This window comes from Rattus rattus, chromosome 6 (assembly GCF_011064425.1).
Source record: "Rattus rattus isolate New Zealand chromosome 6, Rrattus_CSIRO_v1, whole genome shotgun sequence".
Classification (NCBI taxonomy): domain Eukaryota; kingdom Metazoa; phylum Chordata; class Mammalia; order Rodentia; family Muridae; genus Rattus; species Rattus rattus.
In genome coordinates this window covers 12,489,005-12,507,972 of record NC_046159.1, presented here as the reverse complement: position 1 = coordinate 12,507,972, position 18,968 = coordinate 12,489,005, and the positions used below count along the sequence as shown (strand labels likewise).

Below are 18,968 nucleotides of genomic sequence, written 5' to 3'. Positions count from 1 at the left end.
TGACCTACGAGTCAAGCCCAAGAAGAGATTTCTACAGGGAGTGGGGTGTACATCTCAATCTTAGATGGAGCCATCCTGAGGAAACATTTAACAGTAAACGAAGTTTAGAATGCTCATTCTCTGCATTTGATGAGCATTATACTCTGACAACCTATTGACAAGGACATAAATAGCCCCTGTACCATGGTTCTCATTCATACTCCCATTCACAAGACAACTCAAAATGTGCACCTTCTGGTACCGTATTCGTTGGAAGGGAAAAGGAAGGCAGGGTCTCAGTCACACACACAGTGGTTTTATTTTTTTCCTTTGGTGTTGTTTACAGTGTCTCCCACAAAGAAGAGCTCCCATTGGCAGAGAGGGTGATGAGATTCGTTGAACCAGTGGCAAGAATAAGTTTCTGAACAGAAGGCCACAGAGCCATGAGCGACAGCCTGGCCTCCAAGACTCAAGCTGGGAGAAGAGAGGAGGCCACTAAATGAGATGGAGAACTTCAGAACTCTGGCCTTGCTCTGCTCTGGGGAGACTGAGGGAACATGCCGGGTCAAAGCCTGGGTTTTAAGGGAACACTCTGAGAGATGGGGTAAGATAAAACATATCAGTGATGAGGGGTGTGTGTGTGTGTGTGTGTGTGTGTGTGTGTGTGTGTGATAAAGGACCCAGCAGGGAACAGGGAGGGAGGAGGGAGAACGCGATGATCAACATGGTCCGGGCGGGAGGGATGGACAGATGCACTCAGTCTGTCCAATCCTTCTTAATGGCCAGGTTCCATTCCCAGGTGAGGTGGTCCTGCTTGTCATCATCGGTGAAGAAGGACTTGTTGTGGTAAGTGCCTCGGGCCAACATGCCCTTGGGAGCCTCCTCTACTGGAGTGAGGAACTCGTACTCCTCCGGTCGAGGCCCGTAGCTGCCAACCATGAACGTAGCTTTATCCACTGGGAAGGAAGAAAGGTCCATTAGTGTGAGAGTCTGGTGTCAGGTAAGCAATACTAAAACTGGGAGAGCTGGAGCCCAGCTCACACGAGAGGAAGTGGAAACAACAGTGCCCAAGCCTGGCCGAATGTCAGTTTTAGCTAGAACAGTTTCTTCTTATTTTTTTTTTTTTTAACTAAGCCATGTGTGCCCAATTCTGTTTGTAGCACCAGGGAAACTAAGGTACGAGTTTATGGCAAGGTCAAGCTGCACACACCAGAGATCTTGTCTCAAGAGACCAAACAATCCCTCCAGACAGATATGACCTACATTCCGGCCCCAGTCTTGAAGCTATTTACGCTTGGCAGCACGTAGGGCATTCCTTTTTCTCTATGTAACAGACTTCAAGGACCTCTTGAATGCAGTCATTCTATGAGCCTCTTAGTTGGAGAGGGTTACTGTAAGATCTGGTGATCAGGATGTGTAGAATTTAGGAATTAGAATGTTAGATGGGAGGGGAGATCCGCAAATTGGTCAAAAGTTCAAAAATGGAGAACTGGTACCAGTTGTCAGCCAGCCATGCTTACGAGTGGACCGCTGGGGTATGCATGAATTCAGAGCAGCTGGGGTTTAAATGGCAGCGGATAGCCGGGAGGTCGGGCACGGCTGCGCTTTGAACTGTTGCAGCTTAGAGGGACAGCTGTACGCGTGCCAGGGGCTGCTTGCCTACTGAGGCCGCACCGTCTCTGGGCTTGGAGGGAGTAGGAAATTGAGCTGGGTTTTCACCAGAGCAGACATTAGCAAGGCCAACCAGTGTTTCTCAGGTCCACAGTCTTCTCTGGAATTTCATAGATGGGTTCCTACGTCCTGTGGTCACATCAAACAATAACTTCCCTTGGCCCTTTTGTCTCTTTGGGGACTGGGCTCTGTTATTTTGTTCCCGCCTCTGACACAGAAGAAGGGCCAGGAAGGAAGGTGGAATTGTTTGGGTTACCTTTCTGCCCAAGGTGTGTCCAGATTGACAGCGGAAAGAGTGGGTGGTTGGTTATACACTTCAATTACACTGCTTTCCTTAGCCTAGAGAGAAGTGTTCCTCACTTCTTGGTTAAGAGACAGGAATACTGTCTCTCTGCACCCCCCAGTGGAACTCCTGATGCTCACCCCTAGGACACAATCCCAGGGCACGTCTTTCTTGTTTTTCTGATGTGCTTTTACCCTGTGAACTGCTTTCACGTTTGAATATTTGGTGTGTGTGTGTGTGTGTGCATGCGTGCACGTGTAAAGGCCAGAAATTGACCTCAGGTGTTCTCCCCAGGTGACATCCACCTTGGTTTTGTTTCTTTTATTTTTTGAAACAAGATCTTTCCACTGGCCTGGAACTCACCAATTAGTCTACGTCAGTCATCCAGTGATACTCCAGGATCCTCCTGTCTCTACATTTCCAGGCTGGAATTCTTACCACCATGCTGGCTTGCTTCTGTTGGTTCTAGGGCCTCAAACTCGGGTGCTTGTGCAAGCCCTTTACTAACAGGGCTATTTTTTCCTCCACTTGTTCACTTCTGATGAATATTTCTATGACCCTGTCTTCAATTCACCTTGATTAATCTCTCCATACGAGTAACAAACTTAAATGCAGATTCCGGATGTTGAAGGCTAGTAGTTTGCCTCGTCTGAACTTGGCATTTTGAATGATGGCTCAATGTCTGTCTCCCTTTTCCTCATGTACCTCATATACCTGTATACCTGTATACCTATATACCTATATACACCATATACCTATATACATCATATACCTATATACCTATATACCTCGTATACATCATATACCTATATACCTCATATACCTATATACCTCGTATACATCATATACCTATATACCTCATATATATCATATACCTATATACCTCATATACCTGTATACCTATATATATATACCTATATACCTATATACCTATATACCTATATACCTCATATACCTATATACCTATATATTTATTTATATACCTATATACCCATATACCTCATATACCTATGTACCTATATACCTCATGTAACTATATACTTCATATACCTATATACCTATATACCTCATACACCTAAATACCTCATATACCTATATACCTCATATACCTATATACCTTATATACGTCATATACCTATATAACTCATACATCTATATCTGTACCAACTCTTGTAAGTTTATAAGCAAAGGTCGTCTGGGGCAGAGATTGCACAGAGAAGTAGTTGTGGACAACCTCTTACCTTTCATCCCATTCCGGTACGTCTGCTGAACATACTTCAGGCCAGACACAATATCCTTATTCACCTGGAGGTGAGAAGCCCACAAGCGATTCAGATTAGAAACTCTTTCTGGTTCTTCTGTTTTGTTTGTTTGTTTGCTTGTTTGTCTGTTTGAATATTTCCTGCCCATCCCCTCTAGCTGAACCAGAATTGGAGAGGCCCAATCGCAAGGCTGAATGCTGCCAATGCGGGCTTCATCCTTCGTTGCTGAAATACTTCTCCACTTAGCTGCTCTTCGGGAGGCTATTGATTAAAGCATTGCCTAGGTATTCTTCACCACACTTCTCATTCCTCAGCGGCTTAGGAAATCATCTCTAGCCCTGTCTCCTCAATGCTGCCTGCGAAAACACAGCCCCTGTCTCAGAGAAGGTTATAAAAATACCAATGGAAAATTTTATGTAAGTCTGCAAACACCATATCCTCAGAGATGATCCATCTAGCCTCTGAGAAACAAACAAGAGGGAGCAAAGTGGTAATGGAAAATCAGACCTAGGAGAGGCCGAGTCACTGAGACTGGAGCCTGGAGGGAAGGTTAGGGGTCATCAAAACACCCATCCCATAAATAATGGATGGAGCCCACTGGTACCCAGCATGCACTTCCAGACTCTCTCACCACGGTCATCATCTGAACTGTTGCTACTTTCCCTACATCCTCCGTGAAAATCCACCAGGGTGGAGTGGAATTGCAGACAAGCTAGCAGTTTGTTTTCCATGACTCATTATACCTGGGCCCGAAGTGGGCGGCCTGTTACCTTTTCACTATGGTCATGTCTATACAAACAAGTTAAAGAGGACACTGACTCATTAGCTGTAGGGCCTGGGGAAACGTTCAACAGCAGAAGAATGGAAGCATCTTCGATAATTTCCTCCGAGAATAATTACGGCCCCCTGTGCACACAGTGGGTACAATAGTTGGAACCAAACTGCCAGGGCTGTCCTTCATTCTCCTGAGGTTTGTGAAACAGCCCAAGAGTGAGCACTGTCACCTTGGAGTCTAAACCGTCTAGGTTAGTGGTGTGGCCAAGCAACCAAAAGCAGCTGGAATGAAAGAACTCCAGATCTTTCATTCAGCCTCATTCTTTCAAACAGCCTCATGGAGAGATGGTGATGAGAAGAAGCCTCACTTCCTAATCACTCCCACTCTTACAGCCAGCCCCAGGGAACGGGGAAATGAATGCGACTTTATACAAGCCTTGGGCCTGACCCTTGGGCCCAGTGGGACTGCATAGCAGGAAAGACAGTTCAAGCAGTAGCAAGAATTTTAAAATGAGGCATCTGCTGTGTGAGTGGGGCTCCGCAGAGGAACCCCTTAATAGAAACATATTTAGGGCAGGAAAAAAGTTGAATATTTATATAATATCTTCTTCGTCCATGCCCCCTCGATACTGAATCTTCCCGCCCCCACTCCCGAAGCAAGAAGTTTTGATGACAGGAATGAACCTGAGGACTGTGGAAGTCAGAGGTGCTTCATGCACTTAAGGGGCAGAGAACGGGCAGTGGGGACCCCAGAACCACCCTCGACCGGGGTTCTCGGGTGTTGTCAGTTTTAGGATAAGAAGAGCCCCGAGAGAAACAGAGTGCTGGAGGATTGTAGGTAACTGCTATGAGAAACGCAGTGTCCTTGAACATTTGTCAAGAAATGTCAGTAAAGATTTAAGTACCTTTTTAATTACTCATTCCCTGATCTGGGTTCCTTCTAACTGTAACTCCAAGCTGGAACAAGCTAGAGACTGACTGAGCTTTACTTGGGTACTGAGTGGTTCTAACCTTGGTGGACACTGGGGCAAACTTCAGAGGTGGACTTGACTCAGGGGTTCCTTTGCACCCCGATGTGCAACCCAAGCATCTCTAGGCTCACCTACATTCCTAGACCTCCGCCCATCCTCTTAGTCAAAAGCTGCTGCTTGGGTTTCATGTGTAAACACAAGTTTTCTAAACTGACAGCACAGTGGTGTTAACGACTAAATCCTAGACCGAGGTGAAGTTGTCCTGTGCATATTAGATGGGAGCCTCTCCCCCGAGCCCCAGTTGCTCTAGTAATAAACAATATGGCAGGCAACAGCTCTAGGGACAGGTTCTGGGGTGCCAACAACTATTTCCAAGATAAAGAGGCGTTAGGTATTTTGGTATGCGGTAGAGGGTGGCTGTTGAACCTCCTTGAATCATATCATGCACCCAGGAGAAAGATGGGCCCGGTGTGCACTGGAGAGAGCAGATGGCGTCGTTCTGGTGGAGCTCTGGAGAATATGACTGAGTGGAAATGACGGACAGCCAAGACAAACAAACCCTGAGATGCAAAACAGTGTATCTCTCACTTATTTGCTTTCAAAGTCAAGGTTGTTTTTCTGAGATCCATAGTTACTCATGTCTGTCTACTCAGGAGAGGTGAGCTTTGTCTTGCTTAATTTCACTATTATCTGGCCGCCTGCTCCAAAAAAATGCCACTGAAATTCCTAGCCATTTTGTTAAGCCCACAGTTCCTGCATCTGCACGCAGTGGGGAGTTGGAGTAGCCTGTTTTCTTTTCCTAGTCCTTGAATCATTGGTTTGTCCATTTCTTGCCATATATTCATGAAGACCTGCCATTTACAAGGTTGTGTGAAACAGTGGTAGGAAGGGCACGCAATTTTAGCCTGCCTCTGGGTGCTTAGGATGTGTGAGGGGGAATACCCAGGAGTGTGTGAGTCAGGGTGGAAGCTGCAGGAGTTCCGAGAAAGGATGACAGTGGACGGAGAGGCTGAGGTGTCCCCGCTAGCTAGGGAAAGGTTGGGAAGTAAGGGTGGGTCTCCACAGGAAGAGCTCATAAGTGGAAACAGGTTATTCCAGAACCAAGCTGGGGAAAGGAAGACCAGGACAACCAACCCCCAGGACAACAGTGATGTCAACCAGCACAACAAGGCAAGAAATGGGTCACAGGAAAGTTCAGAGCACCTGCAGGAGATACTTACTTTGAAGTTAATCTTGACCCTGTATTCGATACCTTCCTTTAGCACAAATGTATCCTTTTTGAGGGCCTTGAGATCACCTGCAGAAGAGCATTTACAATGTTACTATCCCCGGAAGCTGCCACATAAAGAAAGAAAGCTAAGGTTCAGCCACTTCTGCTGGGCCCACCTGGGTTACATGATTCATAAGGATCCTCTCAGAACACATGTGAGATTAGAGTACACACAGGCACACACACACACAGACACACACACAGACACACACAAAGACACACACACACACAGAGACACACACAGACACACACACACACAGACACACAGACACACACACACAGACACACACACACACACACACACACATGTACACACAGACACACACAGACACACACACAGACAGACACACAAAGACAGACACACACACAGACACACACACAGACACACACACAGACACACACAGACACACACATACACACTAGCTGAAATCTTACAGCTTAGTTTCTTTTTTTTTAAAAAAAAAACAGTAACATAGTAAAGGGTTTTCCTTCAGTTTAATGTCAATGCCAAAAATATACTTTTTCCCCATAATTCTTTGTGAAGATAAATCTCTTTTTTCCCACAACTTCCAATCAGTACTCAAGAAGATGACTATATTTTTTTTGTTATCAATAACAAAAAAAGTGTCAACCAACGAACCAGCCTTGAGAAAAGTGAGCTAATATACCATCTACTGAAAACTGCATGCATATGCATAGCTAGATGAAGACATGAGGGCTTCTTTCAAAGAAATATAAAAATATAGATAAGTAAGAGCATCAGCCTTTGGCTTTCAAAGAATTGATAGACAAGAGAATTCCCCTCCATCAATTCATACAATTGATAGTAACTATTGGTAATAGATGGTATTTTCTAGCTTTAAAAACTGCTTTCAGTTTTTATAATTATTTAAGTAAGTGCTCTCTTCTTATTTACTGGACTTGCATTTACATTATACACACACACACACACAGCTCAATTGTGTATGTGTGCATATACAAGTGAGTATGTGTGCACATATGTCTGTGCATGTATATGTGTATCCTTAGGTATGTGTTTGACTTCATAAACACTATTATATGGCTTTAGCACAGTACTTTCTCTAGGACAGAAAACCAAACCCAGGTTTTCTCTTCTGAGAAAGGAGGACAGAGACCAAGGTCTTCTCCCTGGTCCTCCTTCCCCTCTGGACTTGTCCTCAGCAGCGTCAGACCTACTCTTGCAAACTGACCGTTGTACCTGGCCACATGACGCAGCCGAGTGCAGGAAGAGGCCTGAGTCTGGGTGAGAGGGCGAGTTTGTGCCTGAAGTGATGTAGCAGCGTGGGGCCGTGCATGTGTGTGTGCGGGTGTCTGCTCTGCTGATTTCAGCTGAACAGGAAGCCTGCTTCTCAGGCCCTGATTTCCTCCCCTTGACAGAAATATCCATATAAGGTAAATCGCACATGCCCTGTGAGAGGAAGCTCTGCTGTTAAACCGGCTGCTCTAGACCTGTGCTTCCCCGCCGGCTTCCGTAAAGCTTTGAATTTGGGGGCAGGTCTCCCCTTCCAGATCTACCTTGGGCACTGCGCCCTGATTTGGATTCATGACCCCTTTTCTCAATCCTTAACGTTTTCCCATGAAGCCCACCTTCCCCATTTCAGCCCATCTCCTTCCAAACCACCTAATGGAGGCAAACGGCTGTTAGTCACAAAAGGTGAAAAGAAACACCGATTGTTATCTTCGGGTTTTGTCAGAGAAATTGTTCAGAAACAGAGCTTTAAGCTTTGGGTGTGCTGAGCGGGAGAGTGTCTGTCTGTCATTATCCAGGAGGCGTTGGGGTATCCCAGCCATTCCTGGGATAAGATTAACTCTTTTGCTGGTGTTCAAACCATGTAAACACTGCAAGTCTGGTGATGCACAGCGTCTGGTCAGCATTGCCTCCCGCACTGTCTCCTATGAGAACAGCTTCTGTTACGCGGGGAAACACACACAGGTCTGAGTAAATGCTGCACAGCTGAACCTATCAAAGGTGAGAAACTGCAGACTGAAGGGACCGCATGCACAAGGACCTCCTGAACCCACATTTAAGATATTCAGAAACAAATGAATAAGCACCCCCTGCCCTAATGAATAAAGCTGTGCGTGCTAGCTCTGGAGCAGTGGGGACAGGTGGGTCCCTAGAGCTCAGCAGCTCAGACTGACCTGCCCTAGTGAGAGACCCTGGGGTGCACTTTCTTGATTGATGCTTATTGCCGGAGGACCCAGTTCGTGTGGACAATGGTTCCTCTGGACTAGTGGTCCAGGTGCTTTAAGAAAACAGGCTGAAGACATTTTGGGGAGCAAGCCAAGCCAGTAAGCAGATAACTGAGGTTAACATCTGGTCTTCACATGCATGCACATATATGTACTTTTCACATGTACGTGAATACAGAATCAGAACAGTTCACAAATACACACATGCACACCAAAGGTGTATAACTCTCGGTTGATCCACTACATTGAGTCGGGAGCTGGATTTTTCATTAAATATGGCAAGCAGTGGACACTGGGAATGCAACGGTTTGTGGACTGGTCCCAGCGCATCTCCAAGGGCCACCTGACTAGTTTTCTCCAGTAGGAAAAAGACCAAGTTTTCCCTGTGACATCTTAGACCCCTCCAAACAGTAGAGATGTGTTCACTCACCAGTAAGGTCCATGGTGATTGGTCCTGGTGCACTGTCACAAACAAGGCTAAGCCGGGTCACAGTCACGTTGGGAACTGTTGGGTCTGCAGGGTTCAAAAGAAACCGTAAGCACATGGAAGGGCATTGTATGGGAACTGCATGAGTGTGTGCATGGAAGTGAGCATGTGTGTAGTGTGTGTGTGTGCATGCATGTGTAAGTGTATGTAAGTGTGTGCATGTGTGCCTCTGTCTGTGCAGGCATGTGTGTGTGCATGTGCATCTGTGTGTTTCATATCATAGATGGTGGAAGAGAATATAAAGAGAAAATTAAATCTCTATGTAGCAATAGAAATAGATTGGCAGGTTCACTATGCTTAGTACTGATTCCTGTAGAAACGGCAGAATTGTGATTTTTCTAGTTCAGGCATTTATGGACTGTGTTGACTACTTTGTTTGTTTGTTTGTTTGTTTGTTTTTTCCTGGAGCTGAGGACCGAACCCAGGGCCATGCGCTTGCTAGGCAAGCGCTCTACTACTGAGCTAAATCCCCAACCCCGTGTTGACTACTTTTAGGTCAAGCTGGCAAAGCTAGAGTCATTTTGGAAGAGTGAGCCTTGCTTGAGAAAGCGCTCCCACCAGACTTGCCCGTGAGCAAGCCCATAGTGCATTTCCTTAATTCATGGTTGTTGTGGGAGGACTCAGCTCATATGGACAGTGGGTAGTGGTCCTGGGTGCCACACGAGAGCAGGCTGGACAAGCTATGGGGAGCAAGCCAGTAAGCAGCACCCCTTCATGGCCTTCGGCTTCAGTTTCTGTCTCCAGATTCTTCCCCGGAGTTCCTGGCCTGTCTTCCCGTCAGTGCTGCACTGTGATTGTGGAAGCATAGGACAAATCAACACTTTTCTCTCCAACTTGCTAACTAAGACACAGACCCATCTTAATTATAAGTCTCAAATACTGAGACATTGTAGATTCAGGCCTGTCGCCGTGTCTTGTTCTGGCCGGTGTGTGTGTGTGTGTGTGTGTGTGTGTGTGTGTGTGTGTGTGTGTGTGTGACAAGAGAGAGAGAGAGAGAGAGAGAGAGAGAGAGAGAGAGAGAGAGAGAGAGAGAGAAGGGGAGACTAAGACAATGGAAGAAACATCCAAGGAAGAAAGAAAATAAGTAGGGACTGGTGGAGAACAGAATAGAGTGTAGTGGTCTGAAATTCTACGCACTCCATGTGGGTAATTTTTGTCTGCCTCACCTCTGACTCTCAAGCAGTCTCCAAAGAAAACATAATTATACAGTCCATGACCTTAGGCAGCATGTACACATGGCGCCTCGCCCACCTAACCATGAAGCCCTTTGCTCCTGACTGTGGTCAACAGCAATGCACGTCTCCGTGGAGGCCATACCCTGACCCCTCACCACACACACATACACACACACCTGCTACCACAGGGACATCTCCCAGCAGTGTTTTCTTGTACTTGGTTAGACTCTCGTCATCTTTGTCCATCTCCTGCAGCTCCTTCAGGGACTTCTGAGGGGGCGGCTTGTAGTTGAGCTTGCTGTCCAGGTCATCCTCTCCCTCCTCCAGCTGTGGTTGTTCATCCTTCTCCGTCATCTTGATTGTTCCTTACTTGAGAGAGAGAGAGAGAGAGAGAGAGAGAGAGAGAGAGAGAGAGAGAGAGAGACGGTCCATTAGCTACTAGGCTTGCTATTAGAGACCTGTCCTCATCAGGGATTTTCAAATTGTTCCTCAACACAGTTCATGAAATAGATAGCATTTCCCATCATTTCTCTGGCTTGTTCAGAGACTAAAGCTACAAGACTAAACAAGTTTCTCCTGAGCAACGCACTACAGTGAAGAAACGTAGCACAGACAATCCCAGTGAACCGACTGCTAGCTTTCCTCTAGTGCTATTCCCAGTGTGCACAGTCTGAGTTAGGCTGACTGATGGACGATGGTGAAATGGCTAGTTACTTCTCATTAACTTATTCTTTCCTTGAACACTTATCAGAACTTAAAGGGGAACCCTGGAGAAAGCAGACCTGTCATGTCTGCCCCACGCATATGAATAGCCCCCACTCCACGCTGTTAGTCATAGTTTGAGAGCAGATAGTGGGTTCTAGGTTCTTCTTGAGTGCCCACCCCCACCCGTAACATTTGTGCAGCTCCACATTTTATGATTTTCACTGGTGACTGATTCCTTCTACTCTGTATCCTGTGTTCTTTTGACATGCCACCAAACAGAAAAGGACTCAAATTCCTGTAGGCAAGATGGTAAGTACAAATTTCTTTTTCGGGGCCTTCTGCCAAGTTCGCATTTTCTTTTGTATTTCCCTCTATTTCTAGTGACCTCGTGCTCTCTACATACTGTAGGTCAACTATAAGTGTGGCCTAATACAAAATCAATAGCTTTAAAGAGTATAAGATTTTTCTTCAATTTTTTTTTAACTCAGTGGCATGACTCTTGAGCATGACATTTATATGTGACGACATTGTGGAACTGTGTCAAAAGGTTGGACACACGCACATGAAGTCTCGCCTGGGCGAATCATGATGCATTCTTTCTCTAATCAGTGTCTACACTTACTTGACTTGTGTAAACAGAACTGAGGAGGAATAGAGCAAAATTATCTTTTTTCTGTGTGAGTATTGATGAGCATCTGTCAATACCACTTTTCAGAGTCCAAACAAGGTTAAGAGGTAAAATATTCCACCTTCTCACCAAATCACTGGGAAAATTGAGACCTGAGGGTTAAGAGACTGGCTCCCCATGACACAGCTGTGAACGTCATGGTGTGGCCGAAGGCCAGGGAGATACCTGGGTGATGCCTGGGCAAGGATTGTCAAAGCCGCCATTTCTCTTTAGTCACACGAGAAAGACATTCTCTATCACATCGTATCCATAGTGACACTGGGAACGTCTGCGAATTCTCCGGGGATGAGGGAACTGACAGACCAATTTGATAGCAGTTCTGTATTTCAATGTTACTGACGCAACAGGAAGGAAAATAATTTAGAAATGAGGACGAACAAAAGCAAGTTTATGGGACAGAAGAAAGAGAAATGGTGGCGTGTGGAGAGGGGCTGAAGGAAAGGTTGAGATGAAGGAAGGAAGAGAAAGAAACGAGGGTCCGTTCGTTTGTCTTCCAGCACAGCATCAGGCCAAACACCAAAGCCCTGAGTAGCTCTGAAAACCTCATGGCAGTGCCCAGGTCCACTTCCTACACAGGAAGGAAGCCGGTAGGCCAGTTCCTATGGTAACCCTTGTCTCACTTGAACCACCGGCATCATTTGAAGCCAAGACTCCGGAGATCAGGAGAGAAGACTCAGAAGATCAGCAGGGAAAGCATAAAGACTAACCCAGCTCGTATTCCAAACAGCATGCGGAGAAAGAACAGAATGAACTGGTAGTAAAAATAAAGATGTAGCTGGTGGATGTAGCAGTTTGAGGACAACCTTTAAGAGACTGATGAAGAGCAAGTTAGAGAAGAAGAATCAGATGAATCATCTGGTGGCCATGACAGCCTAACAGATAACCAGGGCGGAGAATCCATAAGCAACCCGACAGAGCATGAGGCCATTTGCATGAACAGGTGCATCTCACTTCACAGGAAAGAACCTTCTGGAACATAAAGCCTCTGTTCTAGAGGTCCCCATTGAACGCCTGACTGTTGGATGGTGTCATTACGCCCAGTCATTAGTTCAAGATCTCACTACCTTGCAAAAGCTGTAAATTCTAATTCTTGAAAAGAGCAAGAGAAAGAGGGAGGAAGAAAGGGTTGGGGGAGAGAAGTAGAAAGAGGGAAGAGAGGTTGACTAGGACTTGCAAACTTCTCACTATGTGGGCATTGGCAAATCAATTCTTCCACCATCTGGGTTTTAACCTTATTATGAAATCACTTTACCATTTACGTTTATTGTTATTTAAATTTTTCACAATTAATTGCAAACTGATAAATGTTTTGTAATACAGAGATAACTTTTTAAAGACGTCGAAGAGTAGAAGACAATGTATGGAATCTGGTATCGGTGCAGGAAAGGCGGGAATTCCCGAGCCACATTACAATAACTTGGCAAAATTGCAGCATGAGAAAAAGATGTGAGACCAGATGATCCAAAGTCGCTTGCTGTGGGAAGGTGGCTAGTACGGTAATGAACACAAAATATCTGGAAAGGTGATTCTCCATTCGAAGCGGCAAGAAAGCCACAGCTTGTTGGTGAGCGACCACTGTTTACAAACCCTTCCCTTCAGAGCACGCTGACATTTAAGTTGCTGGTCAGAGCCAGGGAGGAAGTGGAAGTTGATGATTTCTATAAGGTCCCACTGGTTTGATTGGCGATCCTTCACGTTTTGGAGATGACAGGACTTGTTTGAAAAAACCGAATAAGCAGAGGCTGGGGAGATGGTTCAGCGGCCAAGAGCACCAGCTGCTCTCCCAAAGGACTCGGTTTTGATTCCCAGCACCCGTGCAGTAGCTTATAACCATCTGTAACTCTAGGAGATCCGTCCCCCTCTTCTTGCTTCTATGGTATGCACACAAACATGCATGCAAAACAGCCATGCACATAAAAGTAAAAATAAAAACACTCTTTAAAAATATAATAGTCACTCTGGTCTTCAGTCCAAAGAGGACAAGAATAGAGATATGATTCTCTATTCCTTTAGTCCACAGACTCACGGACCCTGAAGACCTTCATACTCTTGTCATTGTCTGAGACACTGTCTAAGGTTAAACCTGTAAACTTTCTGGTGAATGCAGTCCAGTTGATTGCCGTGGAGGAAGCTTTCTTCCTCCTCAGGCATTGCTACATCATTGAGATTGAACCCAAAAACCAAGACCCTAATCATCCTCCCAAAATGTTGGATATACAGAGTGAGATGTCATAAGACATCTGTGTCTTATGAGTGTAGCCACATGGCTAGTGGTTAGATCCATTCGATTTGGGGGTGATTATCTCCTTCCTCAACAGCCCTCCTCACATATGGAGGTTGGTTCTGGCTCTCCGGGAGTGAACTCTTGGGCATGTTTTGTAGCCACGAGGACCCCTCCTCTCTTCATCTTGAGGGATGGTCTTTAGATGAGTCGCTGTCCCCAGCCTCTCTCTGTGTCTTACAGCCTGCAGTTGTGTGACGGCTGAATCCCTGTTCGGTTACTTCACCTCATCAGTGTATTTGAGGGAAGAATACCTGTGTTTAATTATTTAAATTTCATACCACTCTCTTAAAGGTGCTACAGTTCACATGGACGGCAACTCCTCTAGGCTCTGCCCAACAGGAGCCAGGTGTGGCTTACAATATTCTCTCTCTCTCTCTCTCTCTCTCTCTCTCTCTCTCTCTCTCTCTCTCTCTCTCTCTCTTTCTCCTCCCCCACTTGTCCCCAGCTGGTGTCCCCCTCTTTCCTCTCTCTCATTCTCTGCCCCTCTCTGCCTCTACCCCTTTTCTGGGTCCCCTTTTCTTCCCCCAATAAACTTCCTTTTTTATACAAGGCCTGTCTTATGGTGGTGATTTCTCAGGGGAGCACCTTGGCAGGGCCTGTGGAGGTGCTCCCCCCTGCCACATTATACCTTGGTTTTATAAAAATACAACATACATAATTTACTTTTTACCCCCCTAAGATGTAAATCACCTTTCTTTTACCTAAACCTTTTGCGACACAAAGACTATGGTGAAAACAGCTGCAAACAGTTACTGAACTGATCCCAGTAAAAGCTTGGCAATGACACACTTGGTGCATCCCATGAATTATTGCAAGGAATCACCAGATACTGTGCGGGAGACAATGTGAGCTACGTGTTTCAGGAACAGAAAAATATAGGAGAAATTAGTAACTACGACTTAACCTCATGTCTGACTGTTAATATAGCTTCATATGAGTTGATGGTCATGAAAACAATGAGATTTTATGCTAGCAGGAAATAAATCCCATCCCAGGTGAATTTAGCAACATGATGTTCATGTTTGATAAAGTGTGGACTTTGAGGAAGTTGGACAAGGGACTCAAAGCCTGGCTTTGAAACTGACTTCTTATAGGACCTAAGCAAGCCACTAACATCCACCAGAGAGGTAGGGAAATCGAGCCTTCCTCACAGCATCAAAAGGCTGAACCGTGAACTGTATTGGCCAGTGGATGTTTAATAAATATTACTTCCTTTCCTCATCTTCCTTCCTGGCCCTGCTACTATGTCTTTTGTGGGACGTAACTTCCTAAGCAGGAAGTGCTTCCCCTGGGTATAAACCGATGGTGTGGAGTCCTTCCTCCTTAGTATGCAGCAGTCTGTTTCTCTGTGGAGAGAGGACAGGACCTGCCTGAAGTTTAGGAACTTGTGAGGATTATTTAGAAATGAAATCCAATGTGAAAATGGGACAATGACTACTGTATTTTTTTTTTTCAAAATACCTAGCATCAACAATCCCGTTTTAGATTTTATTTTCTTGATCCTTTGCCTGGCTGAAGGTTCGCTCTGAAGGAGAAGATAGATGAGTAGTCAGAGAAACCGCCTCTAGCTCTGGGAAAAATGCAGGGCGGTCTAACTACACTGCAAGGCTGGGTCGGCTGGGGTCTTACCCTGCACCTCTGAGTCACTAAGAAAGAAATGGAGGGAGGTATGCGGTGGGGGTGGGAAGAGCAGGGGCAGGGGATTTCCCACAGTAGGGAGAGCCCGGAGCCCAGAGCCCAGAGCCCAGAGCCCAGAGCCCAGAGCCCAGAGCCCAGAGCTGGGTTCTTGCTGAGAACTGCTGGCTTCGCTACTGCCTGGCTTCGGGAGACCCCAGATTATTTACCAGGGCATCCACAAAGGCCTCTTCTGTCACTTCTGGAGAAACCCCTTCAGTATTTCTGGCCACATAAAAGAGTTGGCTCTTTCTGGGGCATCTCAAGGCCATTTCCTCCCAAGTCAGCTGCATGGGCATCCAAAACTGGACAGGAAGATCCAAGCTACTGATTGAGAGGAGAGGAAACCCCCTTGTAAGGTGCAATGAAGGGGGCGTGATTCCAGAAAGATCTCGATATCTCTCCCCCTCTCTCTCTCTCTCTCTCTCTCTCTCTCTCTCTCTCTCTCTCTCTCTCTCTCTCATCTTAAAAATATCCCGCCGCCATGTTTTTTAAAGACAGGGTCTCACTCCGTACCCCGGGGCTGACCTGGAACTCACAGAGTTGCCCTGCCTGTCAAAGGCTACGATTAAAGTCTGGCCCCACCCCTGCCACTGAGAACCAGAGGTTCACCTTTCCCTTCCTCAGAGAAACAATCTACTTCCTGCCTGCGCATTCCAAGCACGCTCTCCCAGCTCTGCCTTTTGGTGCAGAAAAGAGATAAGAGTAAGAGTCACTCTACTATGCTTCTCCCCCCACTGCGTGACCCTCTTCTTTCACAAATACTGCTTTAAACCATCTTCAAAGACAGCTGCACTCCGGAAGCCATGACTAGGCAAAAACGAACTAGACGCAGTCACCAAGGTTCTAAATTAATGTGAGAAGTCAGAGACAATTTCATGGACACTGAGATCATCAGACCCCCGGGGAAGGATCCGTGGAGTTGTGGCCAGCCTCGGTTGAGGAAACCAGAGTATTAGCAGTAAAGGACAACTTGGTAAGATCTCACTGTGTGAATGAAAGCACCCGTGATCTTTCAGAAGCAAGCAAGGCCTGGGGCCACTGTAGACTCTGCCTGGGACTCAACCCACTGTCCACCAACGTAGTCCATATCAGAGCAGCAAAGGCACGCCCGGTGTGGGATTAGAGGAGTCTTCTCCCACAGACAACGTCTAAGGCTGTCATCTACCATCCCAGTAGATGAACTACACAACACTTCCTTAATTCTCTTCTCCATTCTCTGAGTATGAAAATGTCGAGTTTCTCAATACCGGGCTTGGCACACAGAGGGCTCTGAGCCAATGCTATCTGTCTTCTCTCTGCTTAATTTTCACCCCACAGGGCTCCTTCTCCCTTCCTGCTAGCTCAAGTTTGTCACATATCGTATTCCCATAAATTCCCCTCAGAATAACTCTGCTGTTCTGAGCTTCCAGTGGAAACAAAATTGTGCGGCTGCTCCAAGCACACACCTCCCTCTCCCCCCACCCCCACCCCGGGGACAGAACCACGCTCTCCAAAATGGTGACGGACCAAATTCTAAGGGCTAGAAGATGCCCATGAGGTTTAAGACAGCTAGCGGGTTGTTCCTCATTGGCCGAGTGTGGGAGATTGGATGGATCATGTTCTATCAGAAACCCGAAGGTCTCGCAAAAGAATAACCTCGTTTTGTCACTAAGCCTGTGCTGTATTTGAACCTGGCAGGGATACACACTTAGAAGTGCCACAGAGAGAGATGGCACCTGCCGGTGACCAATTACCAGCCAGCGGGTCACCACTGCTCTCTTCTTGAGTTCGCATGTGGGGATCCAGTGTGCCAAGCCTGACTTCACAAGGCTGCTGGTGTCTTTGTGAAGGGGTGGTTTGGGGGCCTTCCTGTAAGGGTAGTTAGTCTGCCTCCCTCAGGGTTTCTCAGACCCATGCTACAAGTTACCCGAGATGGCACTTGTTGCCTGGAAAACCTGATAGAGAGAAGACAGCATACCGAGTCACGTCTAAAGCACTTCTAGCAAGGCCAAAGTTCAGGCCACGACAGCTGGAAGGCCCACTGACCACGTTTATAGCTGGGCCCACGCAGACTTTCCTAGTGTCTCTCCCACAGTCTTCTCCACATCTTCCAGGTCTGCGCCAGTTCCCCTTGATGTGGAGGGCCGCTTTGTTTTTTTGGCCGTCACAGTGAATATCTTCCTGCCCATCCCACTGCAGGAATTTAATTCCCCTGTTTGTGTTAATGGCTTAGTATTTGACAGCTCTGAACCATATTTTCTCTCTTTGCAAACAGTCTCTTTAAAGCGTGCTTAAAAACAGGAAACCGCACGGTCTCCACCCCAGCACAAGCCACCCTCCACCAACGCAGGGCGGTCGGTATCAGCTCAGAGGTAGGCTTTTCCTTTCCCTGAGCTTAGCCAAATTCCAGCTCCTGCCTAGCAAGGGACCACCCAGTGCCGCACCCCCACCCCACCCCCCCATTCCAGGTATCCCAGATACCTTCTCTAGAACATTCTGGTAGCAGGATACTCTCTCCTACCTCCTTCAGCTTGTCACCCTTCCCAGGGCTGACTTCCCCTTTTCTGCCCCAGCAATCTCGTTAGCACTTTCTTATCATGAAGTGTCTTAAAGAACCGCCCTTCTTAAAAACAGCAACAGCTCCCCCTGCAAGGGCCCAGGGTGGTTCTGAGATTTCCTGCCTGACTCTGCGCCCACCTGCGACCTCCCCCCACCTCAGGCATTCAACTTACATTCCAGGCTCCTGTCCGCCCTGTGTGTCTCTGTAGGTTACCTCTGCCTGTCTCTCAACTCTGACTTCTGAGTACTGGCAGTTAGAACAGGAAGGAAGTTAGAGAGAGAGAGAGAGAGAGAGAGAGAGAGAGAGAGAGAGAGAGAGAGAGAGAGAGAGAGAGAGAGAGGTTTTAAACGTACTTGAGGAGGAAACCCTGGGCTGTCTCGAATCCTGCACTGCCTATCTTCTGATCAGCCGTCTGAGCAGCATTCTTGACAATTAATGACACATGTGGAGCAAGCTAGCCCATGTGACATAGACGCATGAGTGTGCATGCTGGGGGAGGGTCCCCATAGCTATGTGTGATTAGAATGTGTGTGCATGTCTAAAAGCATAATCTTGGGGAGAGACATAGAGTCCCCAAACAGTAATAATACAGTAAAATATATAGGTTTTACTGTGTGCTACAAACCTCTGCTCCTATAGAGTCCCTATCGGTTTCCTTTCCTTTTCCTTCCTTTTCTTCCTTCCTTCCTTCCTTTCTTTCTTTCTTTCTTCCTTTCTTTCTCTCTAGAAAGACAATTTGCTGGCAGGAAATGAGGAGTAGAAATTGTGAATGTTAAATGTATATACTGGGTGCTAAATTTAAATAATTTGTCTTCAGATAGGTTCTCTCTCTCTTTCTCTCTCTCTCTCTCTCTCTCTCTCTCTCTCTCTCTCTCTCTCTCTCGGAGCTTTATTCAGGTTGTAATTCGAAGACGCCGCTGTGTATCGCACCACAAAGCCTTCAACGGAATAAACAAAAGTAAGACAAAAGCAACAACAACTGCTGTTGG

General features: G+C 46.5%; 1 protein-coding gene across 3 annotated transcripts; it reads right to left on the bottom strand.

Annotated features, from left to right (window-relative positions):
- Positions 1-273: 273 nt before the first annotated feature.
- Arhgdib (Rho GDP dissociation inhibitor beta) lies at positions 274-18,411 on the bottom strand. 3 transcript variants are annotated; one of them, XM_032905511.1, is made up of 7 exons: positions 18,333-18,366; positions 18,152-18,225; positions 10,263-10,455; positions 8,855-8,938; positions 6,161-6,237; positions 3,175-3,238; positions 274-935 (listed from the first exon to the last, which is right to left on the bottom strand). In XM_032905511.1, exons 3-7 carry the CDS (start codon positions 10,438-10,440, stop codon positions 736-738), a joined length of 603 nt encoding a protein of 200 aa, XP_032761402.1. In that variant the 5' UTR covers positions 10,441-10,455; positions 18,152-18,225; positions 18,333-18,366; the 3' UTR covers positions 274-735. The 3 variants fall into 3 exon arrangements, with proteins under 3 accessions (XP_032761402.1, XP_032761404.1, XP_032761403.1); XM_032905513.1 differs by lacking the exon at positions 18,152-18,225 and having other exon boundaries at positions 18,333-18,411; XM_032905512.1 differs by lacking the exons at positions 18,152-18,225; positions 18,333-18,366 and adding an exon at positions 17,901-18,005.
- Positions 18,412-18,968: the final 557 nt, after the last annotated feature.